The 24,709-nt window shown below is 34.0% G+C and overlaps 2 protein-coding genes across 2 annotated transcripts; both read right to left on the reverse strand.

Annotated features, from left to right (window-relative positions):
• Window positions 1–5,139: 5,139 nt before the first annotated feature.
• Window positions 5,140–12,725, reverse strand: LOC148604251 (uncharacterized). The gene is made up of 2 exons (XM_088549326.1): window positions 12,557–12,725; window positions 5,140–7,388 (listed from the first exon to the last, which is right to left on the reverse strand). Exons 1-2 carry the CDS (start codon window positions 12,560–12,562, stop codon window positions 5,451–5,453), a joined length of 1,944 nt encoding a protein of 647 aa, XP_088405452.1. The 5' UTR covers window positions 12,563–12,725; the 3' UTR covers window positions 5,140–5,450.
• Window positions 12,726–19,949: 7,224 nt separating this feature from the next.
• LOC148604252 (uncharacterized) lies at window positions 19,950–22,447 on the reverse strand. The gene is made up of 3 exons (XM_088550141.1): window positions 21,608–22,447; window positions 20,668–21,457; window positions 19,950–20,377 (listed from the first exon to the last, which is right to left on the reverse strand). The coding sequence occupies exons 1-3, from the start codon at window positions 22,445–22,447 to the stop codon at window positions 19,950–19,952; spliced, it is 2,058 nt and encodes a 685-aa protein (XP_088406267.1).
• Between the last annotated feature and the right edge of the window lie 2,262 nt (window positions 22,448–24,709).

Consider the following 24,709-nt stretch of genomic DNA (forward strand, 5'->3'; position numbering starts at 1 on the left):
TGATTAAAATGTTGATAAACTGTCGGGAATTTGGTAGTATATATTCCCGACCGATGACGGCACATTCTTTTGTTTAATCGTTCTTGTGTTTCATCGACATATACTTGACCATATTTGTTGCATTCTAATCCATATAAAAAGTTTGTTGATTTGCAACTCAAGTCATCGTGACTTCTTCTATGGAAGGTTGTGTTTGTAAGAGAACTAGGTAAGTAAGAGTCGGTTATGAAAATGTTGCATGTTTTGCAATTTTTAATACACATTTTGATAAAGTACAATGTGATTCGTCATCGTTGTAGTCAAAAATATATAAAGTGATGGACCATGGTTTAACTATTTTGAAATAGTCAGAATTTTTGTACTGGAATAGATGGTCTGCAAAAGCTTTACAAATTCCTTATCTCTTGTTAAAACTGTTGTATGTATATGTCATTTTTGCATTAAAATATTCATTATTTAGATTGTTTTGAAAACAAAATGTCATTGAAAAACATTATATCATTATAGTGAATGATTATTGAAAATCGTTTTATAACATTTCTGCAACCATACAGAAAGAGTTGCCCCTAAATACTCTAGTAATATAAAATAAGCTAAAGTGAAAACTGAACACAACATACAGAGGACAGAAATTTCTAGGTTGTGACAAAAATGCAGTGGAGGAGGTAAAGTACTTTGACGTGATGAAGTTTGATGTGAGTGTTCCAATTAAGTTGAAACTATGCTTTTTAGAAAAAAAACAATTGTTTGGAATCGAGTTTAGGTAAACAAGTAACTAAAATATTACAAACAAAGTAGCAAAAGCAATAAGTAACTCGGACTTCACTAAATTCTGGGAGCATGGGCAGGTACACAGGTGGGCTAAGCTTATTGATTTTGAAAAAGCTTTTAATATGGTTGAATGGTATTTCATAGCAGGTGCTCTCAAGTTCTATGGTTTTGGCTCGTCATTATGTAATAGAGTCAAAGCCTTTTATACTGCAAAAGCTGAAAAGTGTTGAAACAAACAATGGCCACATGTCTGAATTTTTTTGGGTTAGAGGTGTTACATATTTTATTTGTGTTAGAGCCTCTGGGGCATCACTAAAATGACCCGATGTAACCCACTTTCAAGATAGATGAAAATTAGTACTTACGCAGCCAGTCTGCTGACGACTCAACGCTAATTCTTGATGACAATACAAATTCCTTGGCATAGATTATTTTCGGTTCATTCTCTGCTTGTGCTAGACTTAGGATAAATTTCGACAAGACCGATGCAATATGGGTCGGTTCAAGTAAGGAAGTAGTAAAATATTACTTCCTGAGAAGAAACTTTATGGAATACATCAGGGAAATTGAAAATCGTAGCCTTATATTTTGATATCTTTGCTATTGATAAAATGGTAAGTAATTATATTGATACGCTGAAGAAGCTGAATTATGTCTTGGAAAGCTGGACTTATAGGATACACTGATAGGAAAGAGAGCTGTTGCAAAAACAGTACCTCTCCCTATTCTAGTGCAAACATTTACTGTTTTACCCAATCCCCTTTAAATATTCTGATAAAAATTCAGTACACCTTTTATAAGTTTCTTTGGAATCCAGACAAAGTTATAAGAAATATTGATGTTGATATACTAGAGGAGCGTAGATTGAACTTTCGGCATATTTCCTCATTTTGCAAATCTTTCAAGATGTCGTGGTTCAAACAACTGATAGGCCCCTTGAATGTTTCTCCATTTAAAGTACTCCTTCTCAACTCTTTTGAAAAATACGGCGGAGACAAGTTATCATATCTTAATAGAGACTGTTTGGAGTACATTTCTGCAAGGCTCAACACAAATTTGAAAGAGATCTTACTGAATTTTTCAGAATTACCAAAAATCTATGATAACGGAAATACTCCTAATTTAGAATCTATCTTGAGTCAACCCATATGGCTGAACTCGCGTATTGAAGTCACTTAAAAAGATATAAAGCTAATGCAAGAACAACATATTTTTGTAAAAAAAAGAAAGTTGTATTCATAGTTTTTATGAATGCATGGACGGTAGGAATATATGGATTGCATTAGTACCTCTTTTTTAAGTCTTGTAGTTATGATATATCTAAAATTTCTTCATTAGAAGACATTAATATAGAAGTGAAACCTGTTTCGATGATAGCTCAATATTTTATTATAAATGTAAATGTACTAGAACAAAACCCTTTTTGGTTAATTTTTGGAATATTTGAAATATAATATTGATTGATTGTTGAGGTTTAACACCCGAGCAGCAATATGTTAGCTATATTCAGGCGATGAACATGAAATGGATGATAAAATGAACATATGATCATGAAATGAAAAATGGGATGGGACACAGGGAAAATGGGGTCGACATATGTTGATTGCCACTGGAGATAGGGAGAAGTGGATAGGGTCGGGCAATTTAACCCCCTGTGGCGGAGCCCTATGGTTTCTAATCCGGGAGATAACTACAGCAGGGTTCTTTAACGTGCGAGGAACGTGACATTTTTCCAAACACGTTGCACCACTAGGGTTTGCGGTCAGATTTACCGTATTATGGCCTGACGACCCAAGCATGTACCATGCCAGGGTTACCCCATTCCACTACCTGGGACACACAACCCAGTTGCTCTGCTACGGGCCTATTCTTTATACACCCGGACCCGCGCTGGGCAAAATATAACAGTAAACTTGAAAATATGTCTTTATTAATGTTTCCGTATGCAAAGAATTTTTTTTACAAAACAAACGGCAAAAAATGAGTATGTCCTGCGTGTAGATACTTAATACATGTATCAGTAAAATACCGTCATCAATTAGTATCTAAACATTAAAATGTTGTATACAGTTAATATATTGCATGTATGAATGTATGTATGGGAAGGTGTTTTTTATGTTGTGTGCACTATGTACCTGATTCTGCCCTATATTCTAAAAATATATAAAAAAATACACTAAAGCATATTTTTCGGCCTAAGAGGAAATAACTTCAATCACTTAGTGCACACTGAATATAACCTGCATAACATATTATTTTCAAGTGTACACCACGGGCATTGAGGTCGATGACGTCACACCATATTACAAAATGGGGTCTATGAGGTGATGAACATTTGTTATCCAATCTGAAAGAGTGTTACATCTGAAATTAAATATTATCGTATAACCTTACAAATGGTCACCAAAATATCTATTCAGTCATCCTCAATAATGTAGCTCCTCGACAAGAGTAACAAAAAATCGCACAAGGACAATATCATTCCGTTTACGAAAGTCTCATCAATCCAATATTGACTAATTTAACTACGATATTGAAAAAAAAATAGCATAAACCATCGGACAATACCAACTACATGACGATTACTTTTATTTGAATAACATTTGACATTGTATTATTTTTTTTCCGCTTTTAGCCAATATCTTGAAAACAATGATAACTTAATAAGAAACTTTCAATATATGAGACGATGTTTATTGTAATGACTTTCGATTGGGTTGAAGCCATGCTCTTTCATACAATCAGTATTACAATTATTAACAATTTCAGATTTTAAAGTACGGTCATGATGTCTCCATTAAATGTTTGTGTACTTTATTTTCATTAAGCTTTTTTTCTATTGATATTAATTTCTTATTTCAATTTAACGTCTAAAAGTTTAGAATTATTGTCATAAATTTAGGCGTAGAGGTAACAGTTTTGACATTAAATACATTAAATACCATTTCTGACGAACGTTGTATGCAAGCAATATTATTTAAGCATTCCCTCCAATAGATGTTCAGAATGTTACGATTGGAATTATGATTAGTGGTATAACAAGACTTAAACAAGTTATAATCTATTTTCAGTTTTTTTTTAACTGAGTGGAAATTTATTTCTTTTTTTTAAAAAAAGATTAATATTTATGTAAAAATTGCTTATTACAATACCACCCATAATCAAAGGTCTTTGCCATAAACTTTTGCTTACATATTATCTTTAATCAATCCTAATTTCGGGGATATGATACATCGCATCTACGCCAAAGAACTTGAGATAAAGGATACTACAGACACTGTGAAGTCGGCCTCATATCTTGATCTACACTTAGAAATCAATGGTAAAGGAAAACTAGTGATCAAACTTTACAACAAACGTTATGACTTTTCATTCAGAATTGTCAACTTTTCTTTGATCTGTGGCAACATCCCTTCAGCACCTGCATATCACAAATCATACGTTATGCCAGAGCTTGCCGAAACTTCGCAGACTTTTTGTACGCTTAACCTACCGGTGTAACTGGTCCATGCTCATAGTTTTAGTGGAGTCCGAGTTGCTCATTTGCTTTTGTTACTTTGTATGTATGATTTTAGTTACTTTATGTTCTTTGTTGTGTATGTCTGTTTTCCATGTCTGGTCTTTGTCCCTGGATTACATTCTTTTGATTACCGCTATAACCCTGGTTCCCTTGATTACTCTTTTTAATCATTTCACACTAATCATTAACGAAGCTTTGGCCTTGAGCATATTTTAAAACTGCGAGATATTTTTCTCTATTTCGATGAAAATAAAACTGGTGGCTTGACCAATGCCATCATTTACCGAGTAAGCAGTGGAATGTATCACTTTTATCTAAATGAATGACTTCAAACTAAACTAGCACTATCAGTGTTGTGTTGCAACAATTAAGATATTTTCGACAGAGGATATAAATTACTTTCGTAAATCACCAATGATCTTTATCAAATAATTCAGTCTTTCGTCGTACCCAATTTTCCTGTATCAGTCAATTCAAGACTAAGGTACAAACATCGGCCAAACAAAAGACAAGAATGTGAAAACAGAAAACAAAAACAATCGACATATACATGTACATTGCAGGTAAGCAAATGGTATAAATTACATATAAAATCTGAAGATAATGACAACAAGACGTAACGAAAAAAACTAAAGCACTAGCAATATGACATCCCCAAAAAATATTCAGTGAAAACAGGTGCTCTGGAAGCGCATGCATGTCCTGCTCTGTCAGCGGCACCTGTCATATTGCGAGTTAGTGCAATCCGATATTAGACTAGCAACAACAATGCACTCCCCGAGTCACAAAAGAGTCACATAAAAAATCACACTTGGACAATATCATTCCCTTTACGAAAGTATCATCAATCCAATATAAACAAATTTAATTCATACATTAAAAAACATGAAACATGGGACAGTACCAACTACATGACGAATACTCTTATTTGAATAAAATGTGACATTAAATATTTTTTATTATCAAGTTTCTACGTATTGTATCTGTCGTAGATGCACTGAGTGTATAATTGAGAACAAATGAACGAACACAGCAAAATGAACACCCCCCGTCCCACAAAAAAAAAAATACCTTAGAAAATAAATGTCCCTTTAAACTTTACAATTTCGATGCCGCTCCAATAACAATATATTTACAAAGGAGTGCTTCTTGTCTTGATTTATCCTGTTAATTGCTTTTTACAATAACATATCTTTTTTAGTTCAATACCTTTAACACAATGGGAGGTTTTTCCGTACATATTGATTCGACTTAAATCTCCAAGAATGCTAGGATGATTTTTATGCTCGTCTTTACGTATGGTTCCTTCAAACCTTGCTCCTCCTGGTGAAGTTTCTATCATTATTTGGTAATCTATAAATGTTTTGACTTTTTCGCCAAATTGTATTTTTGAATCAATTTTACTATGTTCAGTTTTGATATACTTAAGTAATACATCTGACGGCTTCATTTTTGTAGCTGAAATTATTCTCTTCAACGTCAACATTTCACACTGACTATATGAGAACAATTTCTCGTTCAGTTTACTCACAAACAAGTTTGTTACATTAATTACAGTAGGGTCATCCGTCGATAGAATGGTTTGTTGTGAGCACGTACACCAGTGTGGTAGTATGTCTGCATCTTTACAAGTCCTATCTAGAGGTATTTCATTAAAAATACTGTAACTTCTATTGCTATTGATTTCATAATTCGGAAAATGTAAAATATTTTTTAACGTTTCGTAAATATCGAATGGTGTAACAAGCCGTTTTGTATTAATAAGTAAATTCTTGTAAATATGACTATAACTGGTTTTGAACCATTTAGGAAATACAAAAAATAAAAATGGTAGTCTTTCTTCTATTTTGCCTACAAATGTCTGTCTAAAATCACCAAATCTTATGCCATGGTCGCTATAAAACATAAATATTGTGTTGTTCAATATATTATCTTTGTTTATTCTACTCAGAAACTCGAAATATAGTTTATCAGCTTTTCGTGTATTAGAAATTTCGTCATGAGTGAGTCTTGTTATGAAGGCAAAGTTGAAGTATGGTAGTGATTTAAACTTAGTAACAAAATGTTGTGAATACGAAAGTACAATGCTAGTTTCAGGACGAGCATGTAGACAATGATGATTAGTATTCCAACCATGTTGTAATTCTTCAAGAACAAGAAATAATGGACGGTCAAAATAATCCGCGGACGGCTTGCTGAATCCTGCCTTTTGATAATCAAAAATTTGACCATAAGGTGAGTCTTCACTGTAAAGAGTGCGATATCCCTTCCTTGCGTACTCATTCCATAAAAAGTCAAATCTGTCAAAAGTGGTATTGACCATGCTAGCATTCCATGGGAGTTCATGGACATATTTACCCGTTGTCATTGGAACTATATTCAAAAAAGTATTATCAGCAACTTTATTATATGCAAGGAATTCCAAAGCAGACATGTTTTTGAGTAAATATTCTCTTGTTTTCGGCATGTATCGAATCATATTACTACGTGATACCGAATCAACCCCTACCATTAAAACGCTCAGGTGGGTGAGATTGTCATTTAAGTTTTTGAAATTGTCTTTGCATCGTTTCTCTACTTCCGGCTTAAAATGTACAAACGAGAATGCATTAATGTAAACAGTTCTTTTTTTCTTATCATAACATTGTACTCTTATAAATTCGTCTGTGATTTCTTCGCTGTCCGTAAATTCTTTACTTTCGTTTTTTAAAACAAAAAAATTGTTATGGGTATTTTGATTTGGAGGTCTCCATATTACTTTGTAATTACAGTTTGAAAAATAAGGCATTAATCTTCGAACTGCAGCTTTATTGATGATTATTTTATTTCCTCGGGAAATAACAACGTCCTCTTTTACTCGGCATTGTAACTCACTACCGCTGTGCAAATACCGTTTAACTGATTGGTCCCATGGTTCCGTCCGAGGGATTTTACAACCTGGTGTGTCTATAAGTAAAATGTTATTTCGAACTTCCATTTTCCTAAAAAGTGTTAAAATATGTAGTCTATTTCCGAAGCCAACAATCGAAATGATAATAAATGCAAATATCACAAGCATTAATTTCAGCGTTTGAAGTGTCCTTCGCGCTGTCCGGCACTGAAAAAAAAGCAAAAATGATTATAATGATAAGAAAAAGAGTATAAATGGTCTAACATACATACATATATATTTTATTTAGTGTACATGTAAAAGGTACATCTACGAACTATGTGTTAAATGTATTCACTAAGTCACCTCTGTGGAGAAGATTGGTGAAAAAAAACTTTTTATTTATAACAATAAAATGAAGTTTCTTAGAGTAATCAAGGGAACCAATGTATGATGTTTTTGAGTCGGGATATTAAGTGCGTTTGAGAAATAAAAGTATAAAGACAAATCTGAAAATAATCTTGAATTGAGGGTTTCCAGAAGATCCACATTGAATTAATACGACTACAGAAGTAAAACGTTCCGTGGTACAATCAGAAACCCTATTTGACAGCTGTGAGTAAAGAAATTAACTTTTGGAAAGAGGTTTGTTAGTATATTTTGTAGACGTAGCTATGTGCGTTGTTTGTATGATTTCTTGTTGAGTTAAGGAATCAAGTATACAGAGGGTAGATCAGAATCGTCGCGTTTGTTACAGATACTAAAAGAGAATAACACAAGTTAATGGTTTTCCACTATCTCTTCTTTTGAAGAGTTTGGTAGTAGTATAGGTTTTATTATGGTTATTATTTTCTACGTCTATCTCTGATAATAAACATTAAATGTAATACATTTGGCAGACAAGAACAATGTTGTTTTGGGTTTAAACTGCTGGTACGATAATATATTTGTCATGTATAGTAGGAAATGTTTTAACTGGATCGGGTTCTTTGAAAACTGACGTAGTATTGGCACTCATTGATGTGTTTAAATCTTTCATTACTTTCAAACATTGAAGATCTGACAGCATTTACCCCCCTCTGACGATGAATCAATGTCAACTTGTTCCCGTTTTGATCCATTTTCTTGTATAATCCTCCTCGGCATTCATAAGAATTTTTTAGTTACAATTCCAGCTTATGGAACATGGTTCACGGTAATTGTGACCCACAGAAAGGACATTAAGTGAATATTCGTTTTCTATGATGTTTAAACCTTCAATATTGATCAAATTTGAATGGAGAGTTTTTGCAAAAAACTGTCTGGTGGTATAGCCTTGAAGTCCTAAATCTGGAGGTTCTGAAATAGCCTTATTTAGTAGAAAATTTTGCTGCAATAAGTGCTGGGTGAAATATAAAGATATAAGAAAATCGTCTCTCGAGATTGACACGAAAAGAGGACGACTTCGCAAATGAGAAGGAAAGAGGATACCTAAGGCTAAAAAAGACATCATGCGTCGAAATAGTAGGACGGCTTGCTTAAAGTTTTGCACTTAAAAGGTATGAATGACATTTTTTTGCCGTTTATACCAATCCCTGAATACTTTGATATATATTTAGTCAATTTCAGTTGACGAAATGATCCATACGATAAGGCCTAAAAGAGGTACTCATTGGTTAAAGTTGTATGACAAAACCATCGACTACATCACTTACGACAGACTTGGATAATGTAACAATCAACAAATATTCCATTAGCTATAGGACAACACTCTTGGCACGATCTGCGGGAATTTTGAAGCACCATTTTAATCGCAGATAGACAATAATTCATAGGTTTTATAAGTCAGATTGACAAAAAAAAAAAAGAAAAAAAAAAGAAAAAAAAAGAAAAAAAAACGAATTTAGCCTTAATATTATGGAATTTGATTTGATGCGTTTCAGATTCTGACTTTGTACAATTATCATTTCTATATTGTCATATTTAAAACAAAAACATTATGTAACAATCACTTTTGGGACAATCAAAACTACCATCTCTTTATAGCCGTAGTATGCTCACATTTGCCATGGCGACTTTCAAATTAATTAATTAACTTGTCCATTGTTCTTGTATGATTCTGTAACTTTAACAAAAATAGCTATAATTTCAGAAATGTTTATACTGTTGAAGTACCCCGATCTAATGCTAGTCTATTAAAAGTCTTTCAGATATACGGCATTACAGGTATGTAACTATCTTTCAAATGAAGCCAGAACTTTGACCTCATATAGTAACAGTTGATGTAGGGGATAAAAATGTATGTTCTGTTTTACATTTGATGTGTATTGACTTTAGTCCCTTTACATGCTTTTTGTTGCTCGTAGCGACGCATGCCACACCGGCACCAAATAGTCTGTATTGGAGGCCATGACTTTTTGTGCTGATTGGTTATTTGGTTATAACAGGGTTATGTTGCTACGAGATTGAAGTCATCACTACAGAAGTTTTATGATCCTCATCATGAATTCGTGGATCTTTATGGTGTATCCATCTGCACCATGACAACTGATTTGTTCAACGTGTCATATTTTTCCTTTCCTCTTTCTTGACTTTTTATGAGCAACTCGGTGGGTGTTTCTAGAAAAGCATGGGACGTTTACCCTACCTGTGCACATGGTTTATGTCCCAGGTTTTAGTGGAGTCCTAGTCGCTCATTTACTTTTGTTACTTTGTATTTATTGATTTTGTTACTTATTTTTCTTTTTTATGTTTGTCTGTTTTCCATGTCTGGTCTTTGTCCATGGATTACATTTTTTAATTACCGCTATAACCTTGGTTTCCTTGATTAATCTTCCATGTCTGGTCTTCGTCCTTGGATTACATTCTTTTGATTACCGCTATAACCTTGGTTCGTTTAATTACTCTTTAATAATGTTACAAAAATGGAAGAATGACAAATATCTGGACAATAAGTGAAATTCATTTATTCTCGTATGTTTAAAAAATATTGATTACTTCAATAGTATTAGGCAGTGGTATATATTTCCTAAAGAATGATGTTACGTAAATAAAATTCATAAACTCTGCTATTTAGTCTAGACGCCTAAACACCTACAAGTTATAACCCACAAATCTTATCAAAACTTTAGATAAAGGCACTTTAAAGTGACGAACGATAACTTAATTGTTTATTTTGCCATGCACAACGTAACTATCCTATAAAAAGCCAAAACATCAATTATGATGTTTGCGGTATTAATATCGAAAGATTATATGATCCATATATTTGATATTTTCCAACTTATGTTTAAGCACCAGTAACACCCCAACGATTATACTGGACTAAAAACAGCATTACAAACATTTAAAGTTTATATTTTTTGTAATTAAGAATTTTACTTTAAATGAGAAATTTACACGAACGGGTTAAGCGTTTATTTGACTTGAATGTAAATTCACTCCATAAGAAATGGAGTTAATTCATTTAACCACATGCAAACACAAGTAGTACGTAAAACGAATTCCTACCGGCTATCCTCATTTAAAATAATTTATTTTATAATTTTTTATAATTTTTATTGATTTATTCGTTGATTTATTTGTTTATTTGTTTATTCATTATTTATTTATTTATTTATTTATTTATTTATTTATTTATTTATGTATTTTAAATGATAAAAATACTAAAAATACACCACATTTTAAAGAGTAATCAAGGGAACCAAGGTTATAGCGGTAATCAAAAGAATGTAATCCAGAGACAAAGACCAGACATGGAAAACAGATATACACAACAAAGAACATAAAGTAACTAAAATCATACTTACAAAGTAACAAAGGCAAATGAGCAACTCGGACTCCACCACAAACTGGGAGCATGGACTAGGTGCACCGGTAGGGTAACACGACATATGTAAAATCATTTAATTGTAGAATAACCAACTTTAGACAATAAAAAGATTTATTGTACGATCGTAAAGTTCTAACATTTGTTTTAGCGTGTTCGAATTAGATCATCCTCAACAACTTTGTATTAAACTTGAATTGTACAATTCGGCTACAAAAATAAAAGATCAGTTGGCGAATATACCATATAGAAAAAAAATGAAATACATGAGACGTCAGTTACTCAAACGAAAATGAAATACATTAGACGTCAGTTACTCAACCAAAAGTGAAACACATGAGACGTCAGTAACTCAAACAAAAATGAAATTAAAATCTAAATTCAATAAGGAAATTTAGGATCGGAAAAGTATTGAAAATGAATGAAAAGCGTTATTAATACACCTTTTGTTGCTGTTGAGATTCCTTTTTAAATCTGATAAAGTCATGAGTATTGATAAATGTTGAATTAAACTTAGCCAGAAAATGATAAAAGAGAAAAGATATTTGACCCTAACGAAAATTTATCATAGATTAGTGAGAAAACGTTACAAAAGAAAGTAAAGTATCACAAATCCAAAACCTAAGTGTGTCAAATTCTGATTACATTTTCCGTATATTTTATTCTGGAATGAATAATTTTAAGTAAATTATTTTGCATTAAGTGTATGCGTCCTTAAAGGATACTACAAAGTGGGTTATGGGTGAAAGATTTGTTAACAAATGGTTCATTTTGAAATATAATATCAAACATATTCAAACGGACAACATGGCATGTACTGTCTGCTCGAACATAAAATGGGTACAAAATATATACACATGTTCATATCCAGGATACTGAGGTGACCGTTAGATCTCTTGCTTAAAACTTTTATAGTTATGTTAGTAATATGATCATTTACTGATCGAAGATGATTTGTTTTTTTAGAGATTTGAAGGAATACACCAATGTTAAGATGATCATGACAAATAAAGATTGATACATACACATTTAATTAAGAAATAAAATATGGAAACTCCTTTATATCATTGTTTTACCACGGACTGGCCATTTATGTCGCATTGTTTTAACCAGAACGATAGGGAGTTTCCCTGACTTATATCGATTCTAATAGGACTAGCTTCTTCAAATAGACGCAGGCTATGTGTCGCACGAAATGTTGGTCACGTGTTTAGCACTTTTTTTACCATGGCTGTGGTCTAAAGAACTTTGAACCACGTCATATTAGAATCGTAATTATACAACATGTCACTATTTCTTCAATATTTACACAAGCAGGATAACCTTAATAAAGGACATTTTATGAATGTTAAGATAATGTCATTATACATGTCTTGTATGCGAACATTTTCATTTACGCGAAAACATCCACTAAATAAAGGAAATGAAGTAAATACTGAAACTAAAAAAACAAATGATTATATTCAAAGTAAAGGCACGGGCTATTATTACATGAACTATATGAACATATTTTTGTTTGCTTTGAATGTCCATTAAAGCAATTGCTATTTTAAAGTAACTCAATTGTGGAAAAAGCAATTATACATACCTTCATTTTAAAACACAAAATCTTTATAAATAGTGTTAATCACCACCAATATTAAGAATATGCTATCAGCAAAAGTACGAAACAATGCTAAAGTTTAAAATCAATAATAGTTGAGATAACGAACGTGCATATCTATCAAGGAAGTTAAAATTCATCCATATTTAAAACGAAAAACGTCGCAAACACCATATTTTAAATAGGACAAACAATCATTCAGTTGAAGCATATTTATTATTTAATACACAAAATATCAATCATATATATGGCAAATGTCAAGGTTATAGCGGTAATCGAAAGAATGCAATCCAAAGACAAAGACCAGACATGGAAAACAGACATACACAACAAAGGTCATAAAGTAACTAAATGATACATGCAAAGTAACAAAAGCAAATGAGCAACTCGGACTCCTCTAAAAACTGGGAACATGGACCAGGCGCACCAGTGGGGTAAGCGTCCTCTGCTTTTCTAGAAGCACCCGCCAAGTTGCTCATAAAAAGTCAAGTCCGCAGTAGACAAACGAGGAAAGGAAAACTATGACCAGTTGAATAAATCAGTTTTCATGGAGTAGATGGAAACACCATAACGATCCACGAGTTCATAATGACGACCATAAAACTTTTGTAGTGATGACTTGAAATCTTGTAGCGACATAACCCTGTTCCAGAAACCTATTTGTTAGTCTTAGTGCAATACAAAAAGTCTGCGTACTTTCGGCAAGCTCTGGCATAACGTATGAGTTGTAATATGAACAATCCATACACAGGTGGTGATTGGATGTTGCCACATATGAAAGGAAAGTTGACAATTCTGAATGAAATGTCATCACGTTTGTCAATAGTTTTCCTTTACCATCAATTTCTAAGTGTAGGTCAAGATATGAGGCTGATCTTACTGTGTCTGTAGTATCATTTAACTCCAGTTCTTTTGGGTAGATGCGATGTATCATATCCCCAAAATTAGGATTGTTTAAAGATAATACGCCATCTATATAGCAAAAACTGAGATTAAAAGATTTAGTCAAACGATATCCTTTCTTTCGGATCGAATGCTGACCGTTTGTTGAAAAACACGTCCACCACACTGGACAAATATGTTCTCGATTAAAAATTCCAGCATTTGATAAACATCTTTTTGTAGAGATGTTGAAATAGGTTTAACAAATTATATATTATACCCTAGTCGTTGTGTGTGTATCAATACAGTACTGATATTTCGTTTCTATGTACCAACTAACCCAAACAAAAAATTATTGGCATTAGCTTTACTACGTCGTTAAATTACATGTTCTAGTGTCCTTGTGTTCTTTACCGAATCTTAATGCCATTTCATTGACTAATATAGATCCAACTATGTAGCGTTATTTGAATAGATTCTTGTGGAGTTTAGGAATCCAGTACATAGACGGTAAATCACAATCATCGTCATTGGTAGAGAGATTAAAAGAGGATAGCACAGATTTATGGTTTTCCACAATTTCTTCTTTGGAGAGTGTGGTAGCAGTATAGGTCTTATTTCTGCTATTAATTTCTACGTCTACCTCATATAATAAACATTGGATGTAATACGTTTTGCACACAAAAACAATTTTATTTTGGTCTTTGTCTGTTGGTACAACACATTATTAAACAGCTATATCCATACTCCAAACACAAAGCTTACCCGACACTCATATCAATCATCTACCTGTGTCAAGATATATATTTAGATGAGCTTTGTGAAACTGGTTTGTCACTGTTTTGATACGTCTAATGTCAAATGACTGGTGGTTTTCTTAAGTTTTCTTTTGATTAAAGACCTACGTGTATATAAATGGGAGTTTCTGTTGATTTAAATTCCACTGATTTGAAAGCTCTAATTTGATATTTCTGATTTCTGATTATCTTTTCCTTCAGTGTAAATAGTCTTATGACAATTTGTATCATACACCTATCTGTGTCCCCTACATTGATAATAGTTACCCGTTGTTTCTCCTGGAGATATTTAATTACGTTTACGTAATGTTCCTTCATTTTAAGATTTATTGTTTTCATTGTTCTGTTGATTTAAATATCCGCGATGTTTAAGAAATCAAAATTTCCCTTTTAAAATGAATAAAAGAGATTATTAGAGATTATCTGTATTTGTTTACCATTGCAGGTCGTATTTATATATATTTTAAGCCTGCTGTTCAAAACATGTGATATATTCCTCCGTGTTTGTAAACTGATATCGCTTGCAATTTATCTAGTAGGTTTTTGTAGGGTTATACGTGTAGCTTTATATTAGTATGGTTTGCAACACTTGAACAAACTGTACTGTTTCACGGTAAATATTTGTTAACCTTGCTTGGTGGTATTTGCCACAGTAAAACTATATCTGGACATCTTCAAAGCAATACCTTTACATGTGTACCAATTCTAAATATACTCTCTTTACTTTGACATTAAATTAAAATGTATTCTTTCATTCATTCATTTAATTGGAGCTAACATATTTTCAATGTAAATGCAAAATAACGCAAAATCTTATGGTTTTGCATATATTTAGTTTTCATGCCAGTAGTTTTTTTTTCTGAATATTAACGAAACATCAAATAATTGTCGACTGTCATATTTATTACCTTACCTTTTATAAAATATTAGTTACATTTACTGCGCATATCATTAAAATAAGCTTATCTAATTGACTGTATTTGTGATGTTACATGAGTCGATGAAACATATTGTTGAGTTTTTATGTAAGTCACTCCCAGAAGTACGTTGATTTTCTTTTTATCACTGTGTATTGCATATTTTCTATGAATACGAGAGAAACATATGAAAGATAATAATAAGACTTAAGGGGTTCACAGATGTGTAAATGTGTTCGCAGAAACACATTTTCAATGAAGCGCACTAGCGCTTTATGTCTAAACAATTAATTGTTACAATTGTTACAATTGTAAAAAAAGTACCCCGACTCGATTTTACTTATAACACGAGCTTAATCACGTGGCTTTGACAAAATATGTTTGAAATAATTAAATACATATAATTGTTAATGGGCGTGTAAGACACAAAAAGGTATACCAAGGAAAACATAGTGCTTAAGCACCAAGTCTACGAAGACCTCAAATATATCAAAAATATATTTGTAATCCAAACTGTTAAGCTTAATAAACCGATATTGTTTTAAGAATAACTAGTTGTTTTAATGCAATGCATACCTATACTGGATGTTTATTTGTGAATTGTATTATCTTCCATTGTACTATCGCTTCAGGTATGTACTTTTATTACCTCGAAATTCTCCACTGTGCACATATAACACTTCATATGAATTCACTGCTAATTACTGACTATCTAGATTAGATTAATTTACAAATGATACTGTACTGCTTATGTCAGTAACCGTAGAATATGTATAATTTGAAAATTCTTGACATGCGTTAAAATATTTGTACTAAACACTTTCAAACCTACAGGACCCATTTTGTAATCGTAGACATTAACACTAAACTATACAAATCAAAACGTGTACATTGCACGTCCAAAAATCCGTCATTTTAGACTACTGATGTCTTTAATAAGAGGGAAAATGAGCAAAAAAATCTTTTCGATTAGGTTTCTCCCGTGTTAAGTCAATCGAAAAAAAAAATAGCCCTGTTCACTGAATAAAAATTAAAATAATTTAAAGTAAGCACATAATCATAGAAATATTGCAGTTCAACAAATACTACAAAAGCTTTAATGTCATAATAATTCCACGTCTTACGAAAAATAAAACATCACATATTAAACTTTACACGGGAGTGTGGATAATTGAATGATCGGAGGCGGAGCGATATACTTACATCAACTTTGCAAGGTGGGATATGAAGAGGGTGAAGAGAACAGCCTGTGGAGCATTTTGGCATTTCGACATGTCATTATCCCAATATTGGTTGTATCCCAGTCCCCGACGTTCTTTAAGTCAAGTTCTGACTATTGTATTTCTTGACAAAACTGATTTGATATCCTTAAACAAAACAGTGCAGAAAATACTGGAAATACATCACGCGAAGAACAAACCATCAAATATCATAAAAGCAGAGAATCAGAATATGAACACAGAAAATGTACAGTACTGGTCACAAACAAAACTTGGTGATCTAAGGTCCTATGAAAGAGCAAACTTTGCTAAATTAGCTTGAATTTGCATATTTTCACAATTGCAGCTAATTCTGTAAGTGGAATAGTCTGACCTTTTTCTCCCTTACATCTCTGTGAAATCGCGTTCTTCTTAAAATGTGAGTACAAAAATCGCCCATGTCTATCTTGTACTTTGTAAAACATATATATATTATGAAAAGAAAACAATTAAATAACGTGCTTGTCACTTTAATGCAGTGAACCTTCACTAAGAAGGGTTCTTTTAAAACCCGATTAGAACCAAAAGTTATCTACCAACTGATATTTAAATCAGCCAATAAAAACACTTTGACTATTTTAAAATGAAATAATGAAATAAAAGAACAAAATGACAATAACATACGATGGGGAAATACCTTTCTGTAAGTTAAAACTGATCTGGAACAACTGGCATGTCAGTTAACTGCTAGTAGTCCTTTGTTAGTTCATTTATGTAATTGTTTTATTCAGTTCTTTATTTCCATTGTGCTCATACATTTTTGAACTGATTTTAAGTTGTGTTTAACTGTGTAATTCTTTTTTCACAGGGGCCAGATTAGGGAGGGTTGTGATCACGCCAAAGTACTTTAACCCCGCTGTATTGTTTCGCCTGTCCCAAGTCAGGAATTTCTGGCCTCAGTATATCTAGTTTCATTTTCAATTTTAGTTTTTGTATGTTTCTAGAGTTGATAGGGGCAACTCTTTAGCTGTACCTGTGTATAATGATGTTTTCGGGGCAGCTGCAGCCTGCCCTATGATATGAGGATTTCGTTGTCATTCATCCAGAACTAAAACAATAACAGTACCTTTAATGCATGTTGTATCTATACTAATCCATACTTCTTCACACTGCTTCGATGCCCCGCCTGCTACGCAAAACTTCTTTACATTACATGCTCTTTAATTGCCTTCATCAAACGGAAAGTATCTTTTCGACTACTTCACTATTTTCTTCAATGCACAAACCAAAACTACTTCCTTAATTTAGGCACTTTTCTGATCTGGACAATCATAATTCAGATGCATTGACTTGTACCAAATAAACCATGTTTTATGTTTACTGCTGTTCTACTGGGAACATCTTTACCTACTTTTTTTAACTACGAGGACCACTTTTATTCTGATTAACATTGATATGGAGTAGGCATTTCCTTTATCATCGAGTACAATGAGCTACTGACATTATGACATTATAACCCTTTAGTCTTAGGGACAAATTGGGTAGGGGATGTCGGAAGAGATTATTTTTTTCAAATTTTAGAAGCAAGCGAAATTAATATTTTTATTTGAAAATCTACCTTGTAAATAATGGGGAAAATATATTTTTTCCGACGCAATCGGTATAGTTTTGCTTGTTGCCCTTTGACTCTAAAGACGCCCTTCCATGGGAACGCAAGTCACCTGATTCCTGACTAAATAATGCTTAACAAGTGGCGTTCGAAAAAACTGTATCGCAAACTGAAATTTCGTGTCATGCGTTATTTTCCTGAATAACATGTAAACAACTATAGGTAAAATGAACAAATTTTACTGCTTGTTTTATTTAAAAGGAAGTTTTTCAATGAATGGGTACATCTTTTTTCAAAATTACAACCCTATCCCTCTTTTCCCTTCTCTTTAAAAATGGTCGATAACTATGTAATTTTTTTTCAAACTTACAGCCTCATCCACGCAGACTTTTTGTATCGCGCTAGAACTCTAACAAGTAGGCTTCTGGAACAGGTTATGTTGCTATAAGATTGAAGTCATCACTACAGACGTTTTATGGGATGTAGTGCATTGGGTATATTTAAATTAAAACTTTGGATTAAGTGCTATTTTCATTGGAATTACAGCTTAGGATTAAGTGCAATGATATAACTGGAATTACATGGAGAATATTTTTTTTATTTATCCTTCATTATAATTGTTGTTCTGGATTAAGTGCTATGATTTGCAGCACTGATTTGAGTGTTTCATGTGAAAATAAGATTTTCAATGGATTTATATTTATGGATTAAGTGCATTAAATGTCATCAGAACTATATATACATGTACATTTATATCGTAAAAAATACAAAAAAATGTGCAAGAAATTTATAAAAAATTGAGCTATAGTTTTAGTCGATATTTTTGAAGGAATATATTTCAATGCATATATTTTAAATGAATAAAGGCAGTATTCAATGGATTAAGATTTGAGATGGGACAATTGAAATAAATAGCAACTAAACAATGTAACTTAAGTATATTGATGTTCTTTAACTTGCTATTTCATATTTGCTATCAACTTCGTGGCCTGTGAATTTATAAAATTTTTTTTGGAAAAAGTATATAAAATATTCACCTTTAGTTTTCCGCATTATTATTTTCCTTATGTTAGCAAATGCAAAGGATGTATTCAACATATTCCTGTCAACTGCTAAATGCAATAACTAAACAACAAATAATCAAAAATAAAAAAAAGCCACAAAGTTCCTCCAAAACACATTGTAGAAAATGGCTGACTTACACCTGTCCAGGTAAATTTTCATGGTTGAGTGGCTACATATCCATTAACTCTAACAATAGCAACTGGTCGGTTTAAATGCCCCAATAGCTTTGTCAATCCTTTGTTTTGTTCAGCAGATTGGTAACAAAAGAGTGTCATGGTTGTAGGAAAGTCACTGTAACAAGTGTATGATTTTGAAAACGACCTGAAATAACGTCATGTAACACCATTAATTAAAACAATTTCTTGATATGGAATACAGTGACATTCACTTCTCCATTTCTGCTTCATGTCTATTCAACTGTAGGTTAATCCAAATATTTGTATTGAACTTTACTCATGAAATGGGACTTGCTTACTTACTTACTGCCCTTTACGCCACTGGCATGTAGGGCAGCAACGAAGTTCCTCCACTCTTGTCTATCATTGGCAAGTTTCTGTAATGTGCCCCAAGTCTTCTTATGTTCTTTGACTTCTGCTTCAATGGTGCGTCTCCAGGTGATCTTTGGGCGTCCTCTCCTGCGTTTTCCCTCAGGTGTGCAGAATAGGGCTGTTTTTGTGTTGGGTCTTTTCGCAGGACATGTCCTAACCACTTCCATTTCGTTTCATAATGATGGTGGTCATGTCTTCTTGTTGGCATCTATTAAGGAGGTCCTGATTACTGATCTTAGGCCAAAATATTCTTAGGATCCTCCTCAGACTCCTGGTGTGAAAGGTTGAGAGTTTGTGTTGGTCTAACTCTGTTATCATCCAGCACTCTGACCCACAAAGCAGGATAGGCAAGACGCAACTGTTATACAATTTTTCGTTTGGTGCGGATAGTGTACTGTCCTGATCTCCCGACAGGTTGCAAGCTATTAAATGCTCCTCTTGCTTTTGAGAGCCTAAGGTGGATGTCGCTCTCCGCACCTCCCTCAGTTGTAACTATACTACCGAGGTATGTAAATTTGTTGGTAAAAGGTAGACATTGTTCGTGCAGCTTGATAGGTGTTGGTGTGTTTACATTCAACATCATAACCTCGGTTTTCTTTTTGTTGATGTTTAGCCCAATTTGTCCTGCAAAATTCTGAAGTTTCATGGTCTTTTCTTGTATGTGTTGGTGGGTGTGAGAAAGCAAAGCTATGTCATCGGCAAAGTCTAGATCTTCCAAGATGGAGAAGGTATTCCATCTGATGCCTCTTGGTGTATCTTTCGTTGTTTGTCGCATCACCCAATCAATGGCTATGATGAAAAGTGTCGATGACATAACACAGCCTTGATGGACTCCAGTTTTTTACATTGAAATACATGTCGCTGTTGTTTCCGACTCTGCATCTGAAGTTCGTGTAGAAACTTTTGATGACGTCTATAAGTTGTTGTGGTATTCCGTATGATCTAATTATTTTTATTATAATGTATGCTATCAAAAGCTTTTTCAAAATCTATAAAGTTAATATAGAATTGTCTCTGCCATTCAGTGCTCTGCTCAACAATATTGCGTAGCGTGAAAATTTGGTTGATGCAGACTCTACCTGGTCTAAATCCAGCTTGTTCTTTTCTCAATAGTTCATCTACAGATCTTCCAATTCTTTTGATGACAACTTTGGCTAGTATCTTACTTGGGATAGAAATCAAAGTAATACCTCGCCAGTTATTACAATCATTTAATGACCCTTTCTTTGGTAATTTTATGATGTTTCCTTTGTTCCACTCATCTGGTACTTTTGTCTTATTCCAGATATCTTGGAAGATGGGATGGAGAATTTTTGCGGATAGGTATGGATCGTTTTTAAAGAGTTCTGCATTGAGATTATCACTCCCTGGTGCTTTGCCACTTTTCAGACTTTTGATTGCTGTTATGATTTCAGATATTTCTGGTGGTTCTATATCTATGTCAAGCTCTACTTCTGCATCTTTAATTTCCGGTTCTTGAGAAGGTGGTGGCCTGTTAAGTAACTCTTCAAAATGTTCTGTCCACCTTTTTTCTTGAGCCCTTTCTGAGGTTAATATGTTACCCTGTTTGTCTTTGACAGGTAAATTTGAAGATGATCTATTCTTCCCACATATAGTTCTTGTAATTTTGTATAATTTACTCTGTTCTCCTTTCTGTGCTGCTTCTTCCGCATTATTTGCTAGCTCTTCCATAAAATTCCGTTTGTCTGTTCGAACTAGTTTCTTAACTTCTTTTTGTATTGAGCTGTATTCTTGTTTGAGTCTTTCTTTTAGCCGAGGTGATTTGGTCTTATCTCTTTTGGCATTAATCTTTCTTCTATTATTTATTGTTTTCCAAGTTTCAGGTGTTATCCAGTCCTTATGTTTTTGCTTTTGTCGCAAACCTAAACACTCTTTGCTTGTTTTTGTATATATGTCGGTTATTTTGTTCCATTTTTCATCAATATCATCCACAATATCTTCCAAGATATTTAACGCTTCATGGCGATTCTTGAGTGTTATTGAAAAGTCATTTTTTACCTTCAAGATGTTAAGGTTTTCTGTATCATAACGAGTGGTTGTAACTTTCTTTCCAGCTGCTCTGAGCTTGAGTCTGATATTTGCTGTAACAAGTTGATGGTCACTTTCTACGTCAGCTCCTCTTTTGACTCTTACATCTAGCAAAGATCGTCTCCACATTCCATTTATCATGATGTAGTCAATTTGATTGCTGTCTCTTAAGTTTGGTGAATACCACGTTAACTTGTGGATATCCTTATGAGGGAATAGTGTGCCTCCAATGACATAGTTGTTGATGTTGCAGAAGTCAGTTAATCTTTCACCATTTTCATTCATACTACCACATCCATGTGTACCCATAGTTCTTTCAAAGTTCAAGTTGTGATTGCCTACTTTTGCATTCAAGTCGCCCATGATTATTTTGATGTTATGATGTGGGGTTTGATCTAACTCTTGTTGAAGTTGCTCATAGAATGCATCTTTGTCTTCATCGCTGGCAACATTTATTGGAGCATAGCTCTGAAGTAGCGTCATATTAACTTGTTTGCCCTTCAGTCTAGCCATGATCAATCTGTTGCTGACTGGTTTCCATTCCATCAGGGTTCTGTCTACTCCTTTCTTTAGAATGATGGCTACTCCCTCCTGATGTTTCCCATCTTCTCTTCCTGAGTATAGTACTGTTTCGCCTGTTGTTGTTTTTATCTTTCCAGATCCTGTCCATCTACTTTCACTGACACCTAAAATTTGTAGTTTGTACCGTTGCTTCTCAGCTGTTATCTGTGCGAGCTTGCTTGTTGCATACATCGTTCTCACGTTCCAACACCCGATGGTTTTTACCATGTTGAGGGCCTCCCTAGTCATGTTGGTAGTCTCCTGTCGGCTTTTTCTACCTACAGTCATTAAAGCTCCACTGTTGGTGCGGTGGGGGCTCTCCTCCACAGTTGTAGATTTTTTCTTCGTTGCTGTTTCCGTAACATATCTTTTTTACAAGTTAGGGTTGTTAGCCCTAAGCTTAACCCCCATAACTTGGAGGACCAGTAGATTTTCTGTAGGGTGATCCTTCCCTTAGATGGATGCATCACCATGCTAACGAGTACCATCTTTACGGATTTTCTGTCTGGGTTTTCTCCCATAGCCTTTGACGGTCCAAAGCCTCCTACAAAGCAGTAGTGTGATGCTATTTAACCCATAGCTGGATAAAGGTTGATGAGTGCAAGGGCGTATCCACACGCCGATGGGCCTACACACTGCATCTCTAGGGTCCTTGATACTCCGAGATCCTCTACAGTTTAGCCTCGGATACTAGACCCTAGTTACCGTGTGCTGTCACGAGGAGGCACTGTAGAGGTCTTAGACTGGTAGAGGCTTTGTACTGACAAGAAAGACTTACGCACTCGGCTTCCTTTTTCACCTACAAGTAGGCTAGTCAGCGGCAGTAGTAGAGTCTTCGACTCCCCCTGCACTAGGCGCATATCCAATCCCTGTGATAATAATCACTAGCACACCATGAAATGGGAATGACAGCTTAAATGTTATGAGAGTTATTAGATAGTAACCTTAGGAAATATACAAAAATCATGTTAATTACTAAGCCTTTGAACGAAAATCCCACAGATTAATCCCTTTGAATTAAGTGACATTTCTAAGCAGCGGAAGTGATTTACGATGAAAGGCATGGGAAAACAATTGTTTTTCGAAATGTATGACGTATAGGGTAATTTGTCATCTACGGCTGAAACTCATTTTGATTATTACATACAATAGGAAATGAATTGCTAAATCCCTTGCATCCTAAATCTTCACACAACAACATAGTTTTTTTTATATCTGCCACTTCCAAGTAAATCTTCACATCAATCATAAAAAAATGGGTCTGATGTACCATAGTCCTCAACCCCGCATGGGGAAGGATTGGGATGGATATTATTATTAAGTTATTTTGGGTTTAAACTTGCCTGGAGATGGTATATAAGTTAACTGATTTATTTCTGTTAAAGCTAGGGTCTAACACCTATTTGAACTAATTTTTAAGGTATTGTTAAATATGTAATGTTTTTTCCACAGTAGCCAGATTGGAAAGAGTAATCAAGGGAACCAAGACACTAGCGAAAAGCAAAAAAATGTAATCCAGGGACAAAGACCAGACATGGAAAGCAGACAAACACGACAAAGAATATAAAGCAACTAAAATAATATATACAAAGTAACAAAAGTAAAGGAGCAAACTCGGACTCAACTAAAAACTTTTAAAGAATTGATCAGGTGCACCGGAAGGGAAGTGTTCTCTGATTTTCCAAAAACACCCGCTAAGTGCTAATAAAAAGTCAAGTCCGGGATAGAGGAAAGAGGTGAGGGAAGGTATGACACGTTGAACAAATCATTTTTCATGGTGCAGATGGATACACTGTAACGATCCACGAGTTCATAATGACGACCATTAAACTTCTGTAGTGACTTTAATCTTGCAGCAACTAAACCTTGTTCCAGAAGCCTAATTGTAAGAGGGGAAATGTTGTAATCATACCGAAATGCTAAAGACCCGTCGCATTTCTTGCGCCTGTCCCAAGTCAGAAATTTCTGATTTCTGTATGTATTGTTTCGTTTTCGCTTTTAGTTTACGTTTATGTTTCATGAGTATATAAGGGCAAATTTTCGATGTACCCGTGTATACTTTTTCCTTTTCTTTTTTTTTGGGTGGTGGGGGGGGGGGCATCAGCAGCCCGTCTTTTGGTGTGAGGGTTTCCTCGTTGTTCATTAAAGACACATGGGTGGCTGATGTTTTCATCCCGGTAGAATTGTCATCTTATTGACATATTCTCCACTTCAATTTTCGTTATAATTACCAATGAATTAAAACAGCAGCACGCTTTTTGAACCTTTTCCAATAATTGAAGCGAATGTTGTTGTGTTAAACACAGATTGTTATCTCCATAAGGCTTTTAAGTACAATCATCCTTAAAGAGTAATCAAGGAAACCAAGGTTCGAGCGGTAATCAAAAGAATGTAATGCTGGGAGCATGGACCAGGTGCATCAGTAGGGTAAGCTCCTCTGCTTTTCTAGAAACACCCGCCAAGTTGCTCATAAAAAGTCAAGTCCGGGGTAGACGAAAGAGGAAAAGAAAA

Source organism: Perna viridis, chromosome 10 (assembly GCF_037379345.1).
Source record: "Perna viridis isolate PV_CMFRI_1.1 ecotype Kerala chromosome 10, ASM3737934v1, whole genome shotgun sequence".
Classification (NCBI taxonomy): Eukaryota; Metazoa; Mollusca; class Bivalvia; order Mytilida; family Mytilidae; genus Perna; species Perna viridis.